At 45.0% G+C, this 20,114-nt stretch overlaps 2 protein-coding genes and 1 non-coding gene across 7 annotated transcripts; 2 read left to right on the top strand and 1 right to left on the bottom strand.

Annotated features, from left to right (window-relative positions):
• Nucleotides 1-295: 295 nt before the first annotated feature.
• Nucleotides 296-444, bottom strand: LOC116652796 (U12 minor spliceosomal RNA). Its single transcript, XR_004306016.2, has one exon. It is a non-coding gene; the product is annotated as a U12 minor spliceosomal RNA (small nuclear RNA).
• Nucleotides 445-717: 273 nt separating this feature from the next.
• Nucleotides 718-14,621, top strand: POLDIP3 (DNA polymerase delta interacting protein 3). 5 transcript variants are annotated; one of them, XM_015861596.3, is made up of 9 exons: nucleotides 718-849; nucleotides 3,938-4,325; nucleotides 6,449-6,529; nucleotides 8,743-8,838; nucleotides 9,661-9,843; nucleotides 10,739-10,816; nucleotides 11,375-11,504; nucleotides 12,215-12,281; nucleotides 12,614-14,621. In XM_015861596.3, exons 1-9 carry the CDS (start codon nucleotides 791-793, stop codon nucleotides 12,786-12,788), a joined length of 1,257 nt encoding a protein of 418 aa, XP_015717082.2. In that variant the 5' UTR covers nucleotides 718-790; the 3' UTR covers nucleotides 12,789-14,621. The 5 variants fall into 5 exon arrangements, with proteins under 5 accessions (XP_015717082.2, XP_015717092.2, XP_085372450.1 ...); XM_015861606.3 differs by having other exon boundaries at nucleotides 6,452-6,529; XM_015861615.3 differs by lacking the exons at nucleotides 718-849; nucleotides 3,938-4,325 and adding an exon at nucleotides 4,484-5,285.
• Nucleotides 14,622-16,864: 2,243 nt separating this feature from the next.
• On the top strand, nucleotides 16,865-19,785 carry RRP7A (ribosomal RNA processing 7 homolog A). The gene is made up of 7 exons (XM_015861692.3): nucleotides 16,865-16,934; nucleotides 17,034-17,176; nucleotides 17,297-17,422; nucleotides 17,998-18,121; nucleotides 18,235-18,332; nucleotides 18,683-18,881; nucleotides 19,344-19,785. Exons 1-7 carry the CDS (start codon nucleotides 16,883-16,885, stop codon nucleotides 19,427-19,429), a joined length of 828 nt encoding a protein of 275 aa, XP_015717178.2. The 5' UTR covers nucleotides 16,865-16,882; the 3' UTR covers nucleotides 19,430-19,785.
• Nucleotides 19,786-20,114: the final 329 nt, after the last annotated feature.

Raw genomic sequence — 20,114 nt, forward strand, 5'->3', positions numbered from 1 at the left:
CACACATGCTAAAGGTCAGGTGAGACGCCAGGATAAGCCCTAACACCCCCAAATGTGCTTTAGAAGCTTTCTAACACCAGACTTCAACCGTTAGGCCGCACCGTACCAGAGCTGAGAGGCGAAGCCGCAGACAGCTCCAGGAGAAACAAAAGCCAGACGGCGGCGCTGCTGCCGCCACAGGACAGCCATATAGGGCAGCCATATAGGACTGCCATATAGGGCAGCCCCAACAAACGCCCCGGACTGAGGAACCGCCCCGCGGGGCTCTGTCGTTGTAACGCTGTGCTCTGGGGGTCGGGCAGATCATTGCACCTGGGCATCCCGCGAAGTAAGCGGGTCACCCGGGGACGACCTGTACCCGCGCAAAAATTCCTCTCACATCAGCAGTGAGGACCCGGGCGTCACCCCGGGTCGTTATTTTCCTTACTCATAAGTTTAAGGCATAAAGCATAACCCTCCGCCATGTCAGCAGGGCCCTACGCTGGGCCTTTGTAGGTCAGGGCGATCAGCCGTCCCCGCCCCCTTTAGGCCTCCCATCTGTACCCCACTTGTACCCCCGCTCCTCCCGCCCGTTCTCTCGCTTTTCTTGCTGCTCTGAGCCGCTCCGAGCCGGGACGCGCCGTTGTCCGTATGCAAATAAGCAGCGGAGCGCCGCGCGGGGTTGTGGGAGCGCCCCCTGCGCTCTCGGGCGGGGCGGGGTTGGCATCGCCCGCCTCCAGAGCAGCGGAAGCGCTGTGATGTCACGTCCGCGGCTCGTTGGCTGCGTCTCATCGCTGGGCCCCGCGACAAGATGGCGGACCTGTCGTTAGACGAGCTCATACGGAAGCGCGGTGTGACGGTGAAGGGGAGGTGAGCGGCGGGGGGGCGGCGCCCCGTGCTCGGCGGCTTCAGGGAGTTCCTCTCTTCTCCCTTGTGGCCGTCCCGCTCCGGAGGCCGCGGGCGGTAGCTGCCTCGGCGCGGCCCTGCTCGGCCCTGCCTCGCATTTCGCCTTCCCGTTGGCTCAGGCGGCGCTGTGCGGGGCGGCGGCCCCGATTCCACTCTATCCAGTCCCGCACAGCGGCACAGTGGATGGGCCGGTGTGGGAGATGCCGCCGGGTTGTGCCCGTTGGGATCGGCGTGGGGAAGGACTCAGGCTGTGGTGGCTCTGGAGGGCTGGTTGTTTGCCGCTCGGCCCTCTGCGACTTGGCCAGCAGTTCCCAGCCTCGTTGCTTCTGTGGATGTAGGGAGCGTTACGTATGGCTCTTCCATACAGCAGATGTCCTCCGTGTAGCTCAGGCCGTTTAGAGCAGCTGTTGCCTTTCTCGCCTGCTTGTGTGGTCGCTTTCTATCCTACTGTGGGCTGTAGTCTCTTGATGCTTCTGGTTGCCCACGATTTTCTCCCCATCTGTGTTAGTTCTGATTTTGTTTTGTGTGTTTAATGATCACTGAATTACAGCCACTTATTTAATAGGTCTATGTTAACACGTCTGCAGTAGTATTTCGAAAGTCTTATGGTATAAAATGCTTTTAATCGTGCTGTAAACAAGGCCTTAGCTTTGCACTTTCATTCATGCTATCCTCCATGTTTGGAACAGTCTTAAACAGCTTAACGTGCAGAACACCACCTTTTTTCTTTTTCACATCCTCCTTCACTTTCATTTCTTGAAGGTGATTACTCTGCTTTTTATCTGTGGAACAGAAGCCCCTCAGCAGCATTATAAGAACTTTTATACCTTGCATTTCACTTGTTTTACGTGTTCAGCTTAACTCATAAGATTTCTGAAGCAGCTGGTTTGCCTTTAGGAGGTTCGGAAGGCAGAATAGACTGGTATAATTGTATTAACTGCCCTTTAGTAGTCTATGCAAAATGATAACTCAAAAACCTTCAGCTATCAAATATGCTAGCCTGTAAAATGTTGTATGATGCAATGAGTAAGTCAGAGCCTGTAGTATTTGAAAGGGCTTTTAGATATTCCCTTGTATTTCAGGTGCAGTGGCACAAAATGGGTATAAATCAGTTTGTGCCGTTCCAGGGTAAGTAATTCTCCACGAAGAGTTGCTTATTGGGATAAACAAAGCATTCAGAGAAGGTATAATCTCCAGTACAGTTTCCTAACTGATTTCAACAGCACACATCGTTAACAGTCCGACTAATTCTGGCTTAAATGCTTATACATGGATTTCTGGTTTTGCTTTGACCTTTATGCTTATTAAAAAGAACCATTCATCAGGCTTTGTGCAGCACTCTAACTAAATACTTTCAACTTTGCTGAATTAATGCTTTTTAAAATAGCAAGGGAAGTGTTGTTTAGTGGTTGTTAGCTTTGTGGGTTTTTATTTTTTCATACTCCTGTCTTGTTTATATGGTGAGCTCTGCCTGTTTGAGAGAGCAGCCATAGGATTCTTAGCAAGGTAATAGTGTTGCACCTCAGGCCCAGCTTTCCAGTTCTGGGAGCAGCATGTCTCTGGGTAGAGACGTGGCAGTGGACGTTCAGTCTTTCTTTTCCACAGATCTCTCTGCTGTCGGTATGTGATGGTAAATAATGTTAAGGTAGTAGAGTTAGCTGAGTAAACACTGCAGTTCAGTACCTAAAGGGAGCCTGTAAACAGGAGGGGAATCAACTCTTTGACAGGGTAGATAACAGCAGGACAAGGGGAAATGGTTTGAAGTTGAGAGAGGGAAGATTTAGGTTGGATGTCAGGGGGAAGTTCTTTACTATGAGAGTGGTGAGGTGCTGGAACTGGTTGCCCAGAGAGGCTGTGGATGCCCCATCCCTGGAGGTGTTCAGGGCCAGGTTGGATGCGGCCCTGGGCAGCCTGGTCTAGTATTAAATGTGGAGTTCAGTGGCCCTGCCTGGGGCAGAGTGGTTGGAGATTCATGATCCTTGGGGTCCCTTCCAACCTGGGCCATTCTGTGATTCTATATGAGAAATTGTATCATTGTTTGAATATGTGGCATTAGTCTTTTAGATACTAAGTAAATTGTAGGTATCTAATTTTTAGGCTGAAGTACCATGTGACGTGTTTCAGAAAGCAGATAAGCACTATGGCACAGTATCTTATGTTGAATTTATTGAAAAGCTGACCTTTCTTTGCAACTTTGTCATCTGCTCACGGGAAGGCAACTTAATGGAAAGAAACAATCCTGAAACTTTAAAAGGCGTTTAAAGGAGGACCTGTATTAATAATGAGGTGATCTCCTTCCTTCTAGGAGGTGTCTGGGAAAAGTAAATCAGACCTGTAACAGGAAGCTAGTTCCTGCTTCGCTACATAATTGGCTGCTGCCTAGAATACTCATGTACAAACACTGTTCTTCCTGTGGACTGTTATATTCTGTGCTCACTTTTGTGATGAAAGTGGTATACTTAAAGTATAGGTAGCTGTTCTGTAGATTAAGGGAGTGGCAGTGATGTTGAAAGGTGGTTTGGCTGGTATATATTTGCTAAGAGTGAAACAGTTTTGGAACTACTTTGAACTGAGGCTGGTACTTCTGCTTGTGCATTCTAAAATCCAGGCCTTCTACCATCCCAGAAATCTGAGTTTTCTGCACCGAAATCTTGAAATCAAGTATAGTTCCGTGTATTTCTTTGTATTACAAGAGATGTTTAGCAGAGCTGCTCACTCCTAATACTAGAAAATCAGTTTCTGTTCCTCATTGTCTTCATAGGGCACCCCATAGTGCCCAAGTTTTTGATGAATTTCATTTAAATGTACCATGTTTTTAGTGTGTCTATAGTCAGTCCCTTAAGCTCATGTTTATGAGCTTAAGGAAATGCAGAGCAAAATCTAGCATGAAACAGCTTAGAAGCTGTACTGCTGTGTTTGAGCATCAGACCTGGTTGGAGCTCTGTGCAGTCATAATGAGCTTTTGTTAGCAGTAACACAAATACTTCTGTGGATACTGTATCACATCTTGCAATGTCTGAAACTTTTCTTTTTTGTTTGTTTTTGTTTTCAGGCTCAACACCAGGCCAGTATTTGGAGGCATTAGATCTCGCATTGGGATCCAGCAAAATATTTTAAGTAGATCATCACCAGCTGTCAATTTCCAGCGGACATTTGATGCTCGACAGAAGATTGGCCTCACTGATGCCCGACACAAACTGGGAGTTAAAGACGCACGTGAAAAACTGATTCAAAGGGACGCTCGGTTCAAAATAAAAGGGAAGGTGCAGGATGCTCGAGAGATGTTGAATTCCCGTAAGCAGCAAAGTGTTGCAGCTGAAAAGGTGACCAAAGTGGTAGATGCCAGAGAGAAGATCAGTTTAAAAAGGAACACTCCAGCTGCTATCAGCCCAACTATGGGGACAGTAAATCCAGCTGTGAAAATCACCAAGACTATCCAAGTAGGTCATGCAAGTCATCTCTGAGCTCCTCAGTATTTCTGCAGCAGTCCACTGAAAATAATAACACTTGTGTGAACATCTTCCCTTGTTTACAAGAGAAGTGACGGTGATACAGTTCGACCCGGTCTGTAGAGCAGATTCAGAGTCTTTGTGGTGTCCTTCTGGCTGCTTAGGGTTTTTTGAAAAATCCAAGCTTTCATTTAATTTTTTGGCCCAATAAAAATGAAAGGAGCGCTCTTTTCAGCACTAAAGTAGTTATTTTAGTCTGTTATCTCTGTCACCCCCATGTAAAATCCAAGGAAATGGGCTTTTTTTTTTTTTTATCATACTGCTGTTCTTTGCAGGAGTCTGATGTGGTAGATTGCCCTGTCTAGACAGCTAATTTATCTTAGTGGTGAGATAACAGTTTAGAATATACAACCGTGTTTATATCTTGAAGCAGCTTGAAAACTGTGTGTGCCTTTCTACAGTTTGTTTCCACTCACCCACTTAGCAGGAAAGTCCTGGCTTCCAGGGAATTCCTTGATTAGGTGATGCAGTCCTGCTGAGGCTTGGGTTTTATTCCAGCTGCACTATAACCATTTGGTCACCACGAACTGCTGCTTTCCTTTGACTGATTTCTAAGTTCTGTGCTGTGTGCACAGTAACTTGATTCTTACTTTATTTCTCAGGCTAACATCTGTTAAACTATGTGCGTTACATACAGCAAGCAGAGGCAGAAGAGAACTTTCCAGAATGTCAGGATTGCTGTTGCAGGAGTGGCTGTGTTCCTCACCTCTTCAAGCATGTTGCAAGGATGTATCTCTAGTCCCTAGTCTACCTCTTCTTTTCCCTCCTTCTGAAGATGAACAGTGTGCTTGCACACACCAGAACATCTCTGTCCTCATCAGTTTGAAAGCCCAGATGAGTTTTTCTGCTCTGCAGAAAACTACCCGTTGGCTCTTCAGATTTACTGCCAAGGTGGGAGCAAAAGGCTGGCCAGAGGAGGAGGGAGTACTTGTGGCAGTAGGAAGGGCTAATCACGGAGCAATAGAGCAGTCTGTTCAGTAGCCTCAAATTAGCAGGGTAATTAATACTTGTACTGTCCAGATCACTTCCCGTAGGATTCAAATGTTGTTAGAAAGTATCAAGGTGTTAAAAGACTTCCTGGAGAGTTGTTTCTGCAGCAACTTGCTCTGGCCTGACTGAGCTGCTGCTGCTTTTTTTTTTTTTTCACCTGGTTTGACCTGCTGTGTTTATTAGCATATTGCTATAAAATGCTGTAGGATGACATGATGATTAAGGCTGTAGACAAAATCATGCACGTAAGCAGTTATCTTACTTTTTATTTTTTAAAGATTTGCTTTGAAATTGCAGATTGCCAGTGGCCTTCCTGCAGTTCCCAAATGTGGGAGCGCAATCACACTGAAGTGTCTGAATCCAAGATGCAGCCTGAAATTTTTACTGCTTGCACAGAGTGTTTTTGTAGGACCTTTTCAAAAGCAGAGAGGGTATTTTTGAGGTAACTGCAGGTTGATTTCAGTTGCCAGTGAGTGCAGCTGTGTTCTCTGACTACTTCTGTTGCAATTTCCCTGTTTTCACAGGGTAGGAGATGAGACAGCCAAGGGGTCAGGTACATGATCTTATGCATTGTTTTATTCTGGTACAGCGTATTCCAGCTCTAGTGTGAAGAGGCAGTATGTGCTTCTCCTTAGAAAGGGATCTGAACAACTGAGTTATGTTGCTTGTTCCCAATCTAATGGGAATAGATATCTCTTTGTTCTCTGTAGTATGATAGAGATGTTGATTTACCCTCTTCCTCATTTTTTATTTACAGTGACAAAAATTGATCAGTGTTGTGAAAGCTGGAAATAAATCCACTTCCAATTTAACTTAGGCTAAAATGCAAGTAATTTGAGTGAAAATTATCCGTGTGGCTGAGGATTTTAATTGAAGAGCAGGTATCTCAACAAATTACAGCAGGCATTTTGCAGCGTTATATAATGTCTGTAACATGTTTGAAGAACAGGAAGGTAAATCTCGTTTAACTGATACCAGGTTATCAGTGACAACTTCAGTCTCCTGAAATGGAGATATGGTGGACTGCAGTGTTTAACGCTTTGGTTCTTTCTCTCTAATTGCAGCAGAAAGCTCCCGTTGTTCCTGGACACCCTCATCCAGCAGGAATGAGGATTAATGTGGTGAACAACCATACGCATAAACAGGTGTGTGCTCTCTCCCTGTTGTTTTTAACCTTTTATTTTTGGGGGTAGATTTGAATAAAGAGGGAAGGATGATATCCATAAACACTGACAGATAAGGTAGGAAAGAAAAGAGAGTTTGGATGCTCTATGACAGCTTGTCTGTTGTAGGCTGTTGCTTGATATGGCAACACAGAGAGCTCATCAGTAAGACTTTGTGTGAGGAAAACCCTAGAATTTGTGTTTTTTCTCTTGAGATCAGTTTTGAAGGACTTTGCCATGGCCCCCAAGCATTCAGCTGCCCTACCCCACCTTAGGTTCTTTCATGGGGTTTATATTTATACTGCATATTTTGTGTATGTGCATTCATAAACTATGATATATTGATAAGTTAACACTGACAGTACCATGTCGCTGCTTATTTTTTGCCTCAGTTATGGTAAGTTTGTGTTTATCTCTGTATTGACCTGCTGCTATGACTGATCCCAGATGCTGTCGCTTGTCTTCGCTATTTAGACCTCTTTACTATAAGCCTTGAGTGTATTTCAGTTTGTCTCTAACTCAGTTATATTGTCCAGATGGCCAGCATTTTTCCCAGTTTTCTGCATAACTCTCCTACATTCCATCATCTTTTTTTGTTTGCTTTTCTTTGTAGCACTTCTGTGGTTGTAACTACTTTCTTGGTTGTAAACCGGAATCTTTCTCACCACGAAACCCACTTACTTTTCAAGTTATCCTTGCTAATCCCTCAATTTTCTTTCACCGTTCTGCTAAATTAATGAAAATCTCTTTTAACGTGTAACTGCCAGTGTTCTGGGCAGTGCCATACATGGCTAGACTTTTTTCTTAGACTTTTCTTAGAAACATTAGTGTTCAGAGTACACAAAAAAATATTTATGTAGGTGTTAGACTCGGTATTTTAAGGCAGGACTGTGGGCATTAAGTAAAAGTGGGAAGTGAATTACTCATTCATTAAACTTCATAGTACAATGTTCCTAGTGCCAGACAGGCGTGTGCTGTGCTGAGGAAAGCATTCTGTTCTAAAGGAATGTTCAGTTCAGACGTATCCAGCAAGCACCTGCTTAAAATCAAAACAATCATAAGCACAAGCTTCAACTCTAGAGCTAGCAAGGAGTTAAAATGTAAGGTGTTAAGGCTTTATTCTAGCAGTGTGGTTTCATGAGTGCTGAAAAGGTGTAGAGATTAGAGAACTCTCTTTGTGGCTTCAATACACCTGGGGAGACAGTGTTTCTAGGAAAGAAGTTTGATAGTACTTAAACTGACATTATGAAGTGGGCTTGTATCGTTTTGGCTCTGTCCTGTAGTTGTAAGGACAGAAGTGAAGTCCAAAGAAGTCGCGGAATTCTAAACATGCAAACATCGTGTTTGCAATCCTATACATGAATCCAAGTTGAGTGTTAATAGAGAGCAGCCTAGCAGAGAAGGACCTGGAGGTACTGGTGGATGAAAAGCTCAGAATTAGCCACCAGTGTGTACTTGTAGCCCAGACAGCCACGTGTATCCTAGGCTGCATCAAAAGGAATGTGAGCAACAGGTCAAGGGAGGTCCTGCTCTACTCCATTCATGTGATACCCCACCTGGAGCATTGCATTCAGCTCTGGAATCTGCTGCATAAGGAGGACATGAACCTGCTTGACCTGGTCTAGAGGAGGACCATAAGGACAATCAGAGCTCTGGGGCACCTTTCCTATGAAAACAGGCAGGGAAAGTTGAGGTGGTTCAGCCTGAAAAACAGCAGACTCTAGGGAGACCTTATTGCAGCCTTTCAGTATTTAAGGGGATCCGCTATAGGAAAAATGAGGAGCAACTCTTCTGGGGAGTTTAGTGTTAGGACAGAGTGTAACAGTTCTAAGATAAAAGGGTGTAAATACAGGATAGATATAAGGAGGAAATTCTATGTGGTGAGAGCATGATGTGAGTGGTGAGGCACTGGAGCAGACTGCCCAGAGAGTTTGTTGGTGCCTCATCCCTGGAAACGTGCAAGGCCAAGCTGGATGGGGCTTTTATCAGTCTGATCTAGTGGGAGGTGTTGTCACCCATGGCAGGGGTTGAAACTGACTGCATGGTCTTTAAGATCCTTTCTAACTGAAAACTGTTCTGTGTTCATTTCTGCATGTTACCATGAAGATGATGAAGGCAGGAGAAAATTGCTTAGTTTGGAAATGATGTCTAAAGTAAATCTGCCTGCTTGTGAATATTACCTTGCTTCTTTTCAGGGTCTGTATGACGTGGAAGACGATGATGAAAGTGTCTCTCCCCTTCCTAGCAAACAGATGAAGATCACCACCTCAAACAGTTTTCTTCACAGTGTGGTAAGGGATGATCTGAACAGCCCCCACTGGGCCATTCTCATATTGAGTAAATGGACAGGCTGCAGTTTTACAGGGTTTATGCTCTTTTGAAGTATGTAAACAATGCTTCACCCTGAGATGTTTATTCCTCATCCTGCTCTTCTCTTTGTGCCAGTGCTTCAAGTGCTATTTTGGGAATAGATTCCCTTTTAGGCTGTGATTTTGCAGGCCTTTTGCAGCCACAATGTGTGCTGTCTCCCTTGCCTGGGTAGGCTTCTGCATGTTTAGCATTTTGACTTTCTTGTTGGGAATGTGCATTGTACCTGTTTTGTAACTTTTTGAGAAGGCAAGCAAGGGAGGCTTTCTGCTACTTTTATAGACTGGACATCAGAGCAGGCAATCACTTGCCGTGCAGAATCACAGTTGGCAGCTTGATGAAGAATTACTGCTGTTTGCACTAGGGTAGCTCAATTTTTGTGTGTGTGTAAATGAAGGATCTTTGTGTACATTTTGTTAAATACTTGAGAATTGTAGGGCACCTTTGAAAAAAGGTGTTTTTCAAATTCAAACTGCACTGGTAATGTTCATTTAAAGACGATATGAAATCTAAGCATGGTGTAAAACGTGTTCTTTTGCAAGGGAAGTGCTCTTTTGAGGTAAACAAGCTAAAAAAAAAAACAGCTTTGAGGCAAAAGTTGACTGAAGTCAACTGTATGCTGCAGTGGTTTTGGAACTGTGGAGGACGTGTAGTTCTTAATTCTATCCTGTTGTTGGTGCTTGAAAAGGAGGGCCTACTTTTGCAGCCTACAGGTCTCATGGTTATTTTGTTCTCTTCTCCCATAGGCTGGGCTGAGTGGCAATAAGTTCTCTCTGTCCAAGACTGTTCCCCTGACTAAAGTGGTCCAGAATGATACGTACACGGCTCCTCCTGCACCTCCTTCCCCAATGAGGACAAAGGCCTTGACAAACATGTCCCGAACTTTGGTGACAAAAGAGGAGCCTCCAAAAGAGCCAGCACCTGTTGAGGTGAGCTCAGGGAAGTGGGACCTGTTTGTGAACAGAAGTCTCTGAAGCATCTGAAATTTGCTGTTTGTTGTTTTTCTTTGAGTAGTTTCCTTCTGCCAGGCTCCCACTGCTACCTCTGGGGCTACAAGCTGATAACTACAACCCGTCCCCTAAGAATTTAAAGCTTGTCTGAACATCATCATCACTGATGCTTGAGAGACTGGGAATTCTCATACAGTGTATCTTACTTCATTCTTCTGCCTAGCATGGAAGCACATAGCATGAGAGAAAAAAGGGAAGATGCTACAGGAAGATGGCAGTTATTATTTGGACACTCTTTGGTGAATTCCATGTCCTTAGGAGTAATGCTCTAACACTATTAGTAATGTCACTTTCTACCTTCTGCTGTTAGCAAAGAGGAGATCAGGATTCTTCCCAGATGTAGCTTCTTGATGTCTATGCAAGAGCCTCTCAGGTACTCTGTAGACAACGTGCCTGGAATTGCTTTGCCAGTCTTCCTTGTGCTGGGTACAGGTGTTCTCAGACAGGTGAAGTTCAACAAGCTCTCTAGTGGCTGGAGCCTTACTTGAGGTTTGCTGGCTGGTTCAGAGTGTAGACTAGTTATGTTCTTAAAATGAAGGGGAGTCTGGCATAACTTGTGTGTGTAGGTAGATTAACTTAGTGTTACACTTGGAAATGGGAGAGAAAAGTTACTTCAGAAACAAGTTAGTGTGAAAAAGCAGCTCTTTCATTCTTAGATGACCTGAGCTTTTCCAAGCATCAATATTTCCCATTACTAGCTACAGTTTTCTCCTTTATGTATATATACCAATTTTCATAGGCATCCCTGTAGTGATTTTTATCTGCTGTGATGTCTGATTGCTGCATTTCTGACTTGTGCTTACTGTGTTGGCAGCTGGCCTTCAGTCCTTTGGAAGGCACGAAGATGACTGTAAACAATCTGCATCCTCGAGTCACTGAGGAAGACATTGTCGTGAGTATCTCTTACTGCATTAAATCCCTTTATGGTGAATACAGTGAGGAAAGATATGACTTCGCTTTACTTGTAAAAGAGAGTTTCTTGCTTTGAGGTTGGGGTAGGCCTGGTTTTTTCACTTATTTTTTAAAAATCTGGACTCAAGAAGATGGTAGAAAAGGTCATTTCTGGGGTGTACAGAGGTACCTGATACCACTTAGAATTCATGCCAAGTGATGTTTAGTGTTTTCCTTGGACTTATACGTGGGTGCAAATTGCCTGGGTGCTTCTGTTCTCAGCAGGCAGAGAACAAACATGATGTTTGTGTGCCTAAATAAAGAGTACAGAGCCTTAAACATTTTTGTTTGTGGCATTATGGAGGTTTGTCCAACCTGTATTAGTAATGCCCAGTACTTAGATATAGCAACCACACGAAGACAAGTTGCAATGGTCAGATTCTGCCACATTTTTACTGAGGAGGAGTGGGAATGTAATTGGAAAACTGAGCCTTTCTCACCCCTTGTTCCAGTGGTTCTTCTTTTGTGACCGCAATCCTGACTAACACTCTGCCCTCAGGAGTTGTTCTGTGTGTGCGGTGCTCTGAAGCGAGCCCGGCTGGTGCACCCAGGAGTGGCTGAGGTTGTCTTTGTGAAGAAAGAAGATGCAATCACAGCGTATAAGAAATACAACAACAGATGCTTAGATGGTAAGTTTGAGCAGGGTTACACTGAAGATGGTTGATAAATCAATGAAAAATGTTTTCTACTTCAGGAGAGAGTTTAAAAGCATTTCAGTGCTCCTGTGCTACTAAGAGAGGAAATGCCAAAAAAATGGCTCAAAAGCTGGACATTGTAATGCATGTTGGATATGTGCATAATTCATTTACATAACATTAGTAGAAAATCTTGTCCCAAAAGGAAAATGCTCAGAGATAGAGGCAGAGTAATTCCATTGTTTTGACCTCCAGATCAAATTTCTGTTACTTCAAAACCGGCGCCAAGAGCTACATTGTCTTTAGGAAGGAATTAATGCATAGAGAGTAACTGCTTGCACTTCTTGGTCTGGTTGTATCTACATTTTGTTACAGATTGAAATTAGCTGTTAATTTCTAGCTTGAAATGGGTGCTGCTTCTTTCTCCGGATGAGTGGCAAGCTATGAATGTCAAATGAAGACAGCTGAGAATAGTAGATTATTGTGCATCTATAAGGGCTTTTCACCAGTATGTACTTAATTAATTACTGGAGTTCTTCATATGGCACTGTGTTTCAGTGGCTCTTTCGCTACTGTGATTATGTTAGAAAATGTATCAGCTGTTCCTTCTTGTGTTTCTTCAATCCATTGTTAGCACTACTGCGTGATGTATCCGGTGTTTTCCAAAACTGGGATCCTAAGATGAGGACTCTGTTTTTGTTTAGGTCAGCCAATGAAATGTAACCTTCATATGAATGGAAATGTCATCACCTCAGACCAGCCTATATTGCTGTAAGTGTCTTTTGGGTAGAGGAAAGAACCAAATGTGTTTTCAGATTCTGTTTTGAGGAGAATCTAAGACTGTTGGCAAACTGTCCTCAGAATATTCTCCTCATCTGTGGCTCTTTGAGTGCAATATTGTCTCAATACATAACATTCTCAACACTGGGGTTCAAAATGAGTCTGAGACTGGGAAGTTCTTGTGTCTGAAAGTATGTTTAAAACATCAGTTTCTTACAGTGTGAAGGGTACATGCTGAGAACAGCAAATACAGGCATTGTGTTAAATTTTATTTTATAATGGGAGGTTAAATGTGCTTTGTGTGTGTTTATTTAATCCTACAGCCGATTGAGTGATACCCCTTCTGTGAAGAAGGAGGGGGAACCCCGCCGGTCAAGTGCAAGTGCTGCATCAAATCCCCCAGCTGAGGTGGACCCTGATACCATCTTGAAGGCACTTTTCAAATCCTCAGGGGTCTCTGCATCTGTGCAGCCCACAGAATTCAAAATCAAACTCTGAGAAGGAGCAGTGAGCGGTGGACTGGAAAACTCATTTAAGCTGGGGAGTGAGAAAACTGCAGGAGTGCTCATTTTTGCATTTGCCTGCCTTGAAGATCTTTTTGTTTTCTATGATTGCTACCTTACTGTACAGTAGTGTTTCCTTTTGTGTGTGTTCTTTCTCTTTTCATAGTTGGAGTTTTCTTCCACGATTATTTTTTTTTCCCCCAAGAGAATAACCTCCCCCTTCTGCCAGTAATAATATTACTAAGCATATACCATGTAACTCCCTCCTTTACTCCAAAGCCCCTAGTGGCCATTAAAAGTGCACATAGACTTTGAAGGAAAGGTTGGCAATCTCTTCTCTTCTGACCTACCTTTAACTAAAAGATGCATTCTCTTGATTTTCATCATTCAAGAGCAGCGCATGGTTTCTGCAATTTCCACACTGGGTACCAGATCAGGTGTGGTTGCATATAGGAATTGTGCCATCCCGCATCTTGGACTTTAATGCATTTAATTGCATACGGTTTGATTCTGACTGCTGAATATTTTTCTGCTCGGCAGCTGTGACGTTGAGAAAATACATGAAAAACTGATTTTCCTTCTGTGTATACTGGCCCGTGGAAGCTTTGGGCAGAATGGACATAAGCACAAGTGCAGCACCCATTTTGCACCTGTTGTGCTATGGGAGGGATCCTTCAACTCTGGTAATACTGAAGGTGGGGGGAACAAAGGCTCTGGCATTTGTATAATGAATATATTAGCCCTTTAGGGTGAGTGGAGTTGCTCTTTCCTTTCTGGTCTAAAAAAGCACCGGGATTGTGTTTGGAGCTGGAGGACACCATCCTGGTGTTTTGTTCCCAGTACGTTGTATTGCATCTTCCTGCTAATACAGGGACGTTTTTTTTTTCTTACCTTCTGACTTGACCAGTCTCCTTTTATGAAAAGGAAGGAGCTTGGGTCTTTTTCCAGTACTAACATGTAAGCAGCCTTCGCTTGCCTAGGAGAAATCACTTTCTTGAGACGCATATATATCTGGGCAATGTTTGGCTGCTGTGCAGGCCTGCAGCTTACATGGGTGGGTTTGGAGGATGACCACTTTGCTTCCTTGCTGCAAGGAGAGGTTTTGGAGGAGGGCAGGTAGTGCTCTGTAAAAGAAGGCATGGAGAGGAGTTTTAAGCATGTTTCATACAAGGACACAGCTTTGGCCCACGAGCATCCATGATGCACCACAGGCCACTAGGTGGCACATCAGTACTTTGTCAGTACAGCATTTTTGATGCAGTTATTTGAAGTCCCGGTAGCTCCATTTGTTTGTGTTAGTTCAAATTATAAGAGAGGAGAAGAAAGAGCCACTGCCACAGTCTGGCTGGGGTTTGAATTTGAGCCTTCAAGCTATATACAGACCTAACCCATCCTGTTCAGGTCTGCTGAACTTCAGTGAACTTTCTGTAATCATTGTAGGTCCAGATCCCAATTCTTGGTCAACTCTGTGTTTCTTTTGCTTTCTTATTCTGTATTAACTCTTCGCTCTATCTAGCTGGTACAAACCATTCCTTATCTCACAGTGTCCCTCTTAGCCATGGAAATAACTGGGGACTTGACAGGACTTGTTTTTTCAGATTATTCTCTTTGGTTTGGAAATCTAGTAAAACACTAGTATTGGTAGGGTGCTTCATGTGACCAGCAGATGTTGGTAAGGGAGGGGTCTTAAGACAGCTGTTATTCCCCTTTCTTAGATCACCCGCCAAACAATTGTGTTTTAATAAACATTGGGGGGAGGGGGAGAAATGTTAGGGCTGGAGAAGATTATGTATTATCTGTTTCTGAATAAACATTTGTTATACAGAGATTGGATTGTGTAAGCCTTTTTAGGTGATGTGAAGCAACTGAAAAATCAGTAGGTAAGAGTTGAGTATTGAATCTAGCATGCTTTGAAAAACTTTTGATCTGGATTAGCTTATTGTTGTGGATAGGAATGATTTGCCTTCCCCACTCAGTCCTAATTTCTTTGTCACATGAAAGAAATGGCAATTTGTTATTGGCAGTCTAGTGATTTTAAAAAGTCATGTAAAGAAAAAACATGTCTAAACACATTGTCTAAACACCTTCCTATGTTGTATCCTACAGCAGTGTCCTGGTGTGCATTGCTCTCCTGTTCCTACAGTCAGTTAGCTCTCTACAGTCACCCAAGCCAGATAGATAGCTCTTCACAGAGTTGGTTGATTCAGAAGGAACTGAAAGATTAATCTGCAGTTATTACTAGGCTTTTTCAAACCATTCACCTTGCAGCTGTTAAATTTGGTCTTGCTGTCCTGAAATTATCATGTTAATCTTATTCACGTTCTGCTGAGTTCACCTGCCACCTTCTGACCATTAACATCCATGCACCTTTGCCATGATGCAGCGTGGTGTGTATATTTATTTATTATTATTTCTAAGCTGTTAAGAGATGATAAGCTTGTGTGTGAAATACTGCTTGTATTAACACAATATGCTAACAGGACAGATAGCTGGTAGGTAATTTGTAATAGTGTTTTATTCTATTTTCTTTGCTTTTCAAGTATGCTGCCTTCTAAGGTGACAAGTTTGCCTGGTATAGCTCTTGCATGTAGTATTTCCTCTGATAACATTCATTAACTTGGATATCTGCTTAAGTCAGCTGTCCATATTATTTCTTACTTCCACTAACCTTCCACCTCATACATAAGTCTTGATTCAAGATCTTTTGGAGTATGCTCTCTTCCATTCCATCATAAATATAGCTGCTTCTGTAAAGGTTGTCTTTTATTTTTCCTGATTGATGAGATTCTTTATTCTGACTGTTCTCTTTTAGTGTTCTTACTCTTTAACATTTCTTCTTTTATTTGCCTTGCTAGGATTACATAAATTTGCTGCGTTATGCTGCTTTTGAGGTCTTCATTTCAGAACTGCTGAAACTAAATGATTGTCCTGTCAGAGTGCATCATAATGCGGGGACTCTAGGTGTTATTTTTCTGTGTAAAATAATATTATATTTCCATAGTCCTTTGCCAAGGATTTCTAGAGGAACTGAAGTATAGAATGACACCTATATCACCAAACTGTTGGGCAATATAACCTCTCTGGACAGATACTTCTTTTGCTCAGGTTCTGCCCCGCTTTAATCCCTTCTGCCTGCTTCATTTATTTCCCATATCTGCACCCCATTACCCCATGGAGAAGGGGAAAGAAAAAGTTGAACTATGAACAATTTTCCATAATTGTAGACTGTGCTAAGGAGAACTTCTACTGGTGCTTTGCTTCCTGTTATGCATTGTTTGCTCAGCACGATATTCTTGCATTCCTTCTGCAAGTCTTTTCATGCACTACTTTTTCATGCTATTTCCATTACCACATTTTGGTGTGCTTTCTCTCTTCTGTGACGCTCGGCATGCACTTCTTCCAGCGTATATGCAGTATGCAAGGTTCCTGTAAATTGCCTGCCACCTTATGGAGCAAGTTGAAGTCAACGCTTCCCAACCCAGGTGGTGGTCACAGCTTTCTTCTGGAGATTAGAGTGGGTGTCTGACTCTTAAGGGCTGCATGGTCTACAGGTACAAGGAGCCTCTTGTCTTAGTTGGGTTGTACACCTCCTTATCTTTGGATTATGATAGAAGCTGCCTTCTATCCTCCTAAGTTCCTGTTTTCACCCAGTACGTGCATCCCCTGATCCCAGTGACATCAGTCTTCTTACCATCAGAAAACCCGAGCCGGTGGGTTTGCTGTTGGTGTTCAACCTCCCAAAACACATTCAAAAAGACAAGTGTTCAGAGAGGAGATGTTGATTTATTCCATGCAGGGTGGGAAATCTCCACAAAACAAGCATACACAACATCTACACTGGCTTTTATGTATAGTCCAAAGGGTTTTCACTGCACTCCTACCTAGATCACATATATTACTATATCACATATATCACTATATATTCACAGGATTACGCAAGTAGAAGGTTACTTAATATATTTGAATCGGGTTGCACCTGAGGAGAGCTGGGGGCGCTATAGCAGCGGAGAGGCTCAGCCGCCGCCATTACCGGCGCCGCAGACTACAGCTCCCGGCAGCCCCGCGGCCTCCGCTTCGCCCCGCGCTAAGATGGCGGCCGCCGAGCCGCGTGTGGCCGTGACGGCGCCGCCGGGATACACGGGTGAGGGGCGGCGGGAAGAGGGGATACGGGGCACGGGGGCGGCGGTGGGTTTTGGGGTGTTTAACCTGTTGGGGTGTTTAACCTGTTTGTCGCCCGCAGCTCTGGCGGTAAAGTTCGGGGCGCAGCAGCGCTCGCCTCACTACCTCTTGGTGAAGGAGCACCGGGTGCGGGAAGGGCCCGCAGACACGCACCCGCCGCAGCGCACCCTCTTCGTCCTCAACGTCCCCCCGTACTGCAGCCCGGTAAGCGGGGTGCGGGGCTGCGAGGGGATCGAATGGGGGCTCCCGGCGCGGGGGTCGGTGCGCTGGGAAGTGAGGGGAATCACTCGTGTTCTCTGCCCTTCGTTGTTCCTCTGCGTGAAGGACGCGCTGTCCCGGCTCTTCGCCCGCTGTGGGGCCGTGCAGTCTGTGGACCTCCGTGACAAACCGGGACCGGGAGAGAAGGCGGAAAAACTCAAGTCCAAGTTCTTCATCAACAGAGAGGCAACGGTAAAGCTCGAGGGGGAAGGGGATGGTGGTGCTTTGGTGATCGGAATGGGAAGAAAATCCCAAGAGGTGGTGGTTGGAGCATGAGTTATGGGAAAACTGCATGGGGGGGCGAGGGGGTATAGAGACATAAGTTGGAAGAGATCCTTAAAGCCATCCAGTCCAACTCCCCTGCAATGAAACGGGGACACCTACAGGTAGATCAGGGTGCTCTGAGCCCCTCCTGCCTGATTTTGGGATGAGGAACCATCACCTCCCTGGGCAAACTGTGCCACTGCCTCACCACTCTGACTGTAAAACACTTTCTTCTAATGCCCAATCTAAATCTCCTCTCTTTAGCTTGAAACCATTTCTCCTTGTCTTATCCCAACTGACCCTGAGACTAGAGTCTTGTCCCCTTCTTTCTTATGTCCCCCTTTAGATACTGAAAGGCTGCTATTTGGCCTCACCAATGTGGTAGTAGGATTTAGATTTGTTACTTTTTTTGTCATCCTACTGGAACTTGTGATTTGACCTCTATATGTGCATCCAAGTCCCACCATATATCTGACCATCCTGGGGGTGTTGTCTTCCTTTAGGGATTTCGAGTTGCATACGTGGTGTTCAGGAAACCAGCTGGTGTCCAGGCAGCCAAGGCCCTATCACAGAAGGGTCCCTTGTTGATATCAACAGAGAGTCACCCTGTGAAAACTGGCATTAGCAGTAAGTAATCACCAGCTGCATTCCTGTTAACTGGAACAGGGGAAACGTTTCCTCAATGAATCCTTCCTGATGCTACAAGAGGCTTCAACTGACTTCTGCTCTCTCTGTCTCAGAGTGGATCGCCAGATATGCAGACTCAGTAGTGGATCGAGAAGAACTGAAGGCTGAGGTGGATGCCTACATGGAAGACTATGACAAAATGATAGCAGAGGTGAGGCCAGGCCTGGGAGGGAACCCAACTAAGCAGTTTGTTTGTGCAGAGGAAAGGCAGGGGAGAGGACCTCTCAGTGCCCAGGTCCTAATGGAAATAGCAGAGGGGAAGCACTGGCTGACAGGGTTTGCTGGTTTGGTTCATCACAGCTGGCCTTTCCATCCAGGACTCCCAGTAGGCATCCACAAATAAAACAGGTCCTGTCTGGCATGCAGTGTTGTGACTTGAGTGCCTGGTCCCATGCCTTCCTTCAAATCTTGTACAGAACCAGGTGCTGTAACTTTGTGTCTGAGTGGGACCTTGGAGGAGCCCTGCATTTACTAAGTTGCCTCACCTTCCTGTCTCTCTAGGAAGAAGCCAAAGCAGCCAAGGAGGAGGGTGTACCAGATGAGGAGGGCTGGGTGAAGGTAACACGGAAGGGCCGCAAGCCTGGCCTGCCCCGGACAGAGGCTGCCAACCTGCGGGTGCTGGAGAGGGAGAAGCGGAAAAAGGCCCGCAAAGAGCTGCTCAACTTCTATGCCTGGCAGCATCGCGAGACCAAGAGAGAGCGTGAGTGTCTGAATCACCTTCTACCCTTCTCTGTCTCACACCATAACCCAAAGAACATCTTTTTGCTTTCAGTGGAGCTACATCCAGCTGCAGGTGAACAGCTGGCTGGGAGATTGGGCTAATGGTCTGGCCAGTTCCTGGGAGACCCTTGCCACCACCTGGCCTAGCAAAGGCTGTTGGAATATTTGGGAGAGTGGGCAAATGGTACCTTTCTAACAGGTTTTGTCAGTCTGCACAGAGGCAGCCTCTGAAAAGGAGAACTACCGTGTTCCTTCCCCAAGAGGGAGCTGCAGCACTGCAAAACAGCCAGAGCCTGAGCTCTGCTCTTAAAGGACCTGTTCTGAGCAATATGTGCTTGCAGCTGTCTGAACATCTTCCAGGGTGCAGAAGTGAAGCTCCACAGGGAGAGGGAGGTCTGCTGCTCCCCTGTGACCTGTTGTCTTTCTTTTTTGCGTGTTTCAGATATTGCCCAGTTAAGGAAGAAGTTTGAGGAGGACAAGCAGAGAATTGCACTGATGCGAGCCCAGCGCAAGTTTAGGCCATACTGAGCTATGCTGAATCTTTCAGTGCCTGTGCTGGAGAGGGCAGGAGAGACTCAGGTGCCATAGGTTTTCAAGGAACTGAGGCAGTTTCATATCCCTGCCATTGGATCTCATGAGAGCATCGGCTTCAGTTGCACTGCATCCTGCTCTCCTGGCTGTGCTTGCACTGACATCATCCAGTACCATTTCCCAAGGTGCATGGGCCAAGGGGGCTGAGGCATGTCTTCTGACAGTATGTACCTCTGTGCCAGCTGAGGCCCCCCTGAAGTTTGGTAAGAGACAGTATTGGCCCAACAAAACCTCTGCTGGGGCAGGGAATTGCTGAAGAATTGTAAATAAACTGGTGCTGTTCCTCAAAGGCAGGAATGCCCCTTTCTCCATTGCTGTGCTGTGGGGAACAGTGTCTTCTGTATTGAACTGGGGTGGTGATAAAAGCCATGGCTTATGTGTAAGTGGTTCTTTAGGTGTTTATTTGGGGGTGATGAAGAAGGGGTAAGAAAGCCTTGGATAGAAACAACTGGAAAGTTCCCAGACCTGCTGTCACAGGGAGCCATCAGTGGTTTGGTACAGAGCCCTACCTTTTCTCTTAGTGCTTCCCTCCCAGGCAGCTCCACCTCAGCCAGGTGCTGAGATGCCCTTCCAGCTATATTTGGATCTCTGCAGCTAGGTGTAGCCTGGGCTGTGGGAACCA

Source organism: Coturnix japonica, chromosome 1 (genome assembly GCF_054131305.1).
Source record: "Coturnix japonica strain WE chromosome 1, WE-NBRP24, whole genome shotgun sequence".
NCBI lineage: Eukaryota > Metazoa > Chordata > Aves > Galliformes > Phasianidae > Coturnix > Coturnix japonica.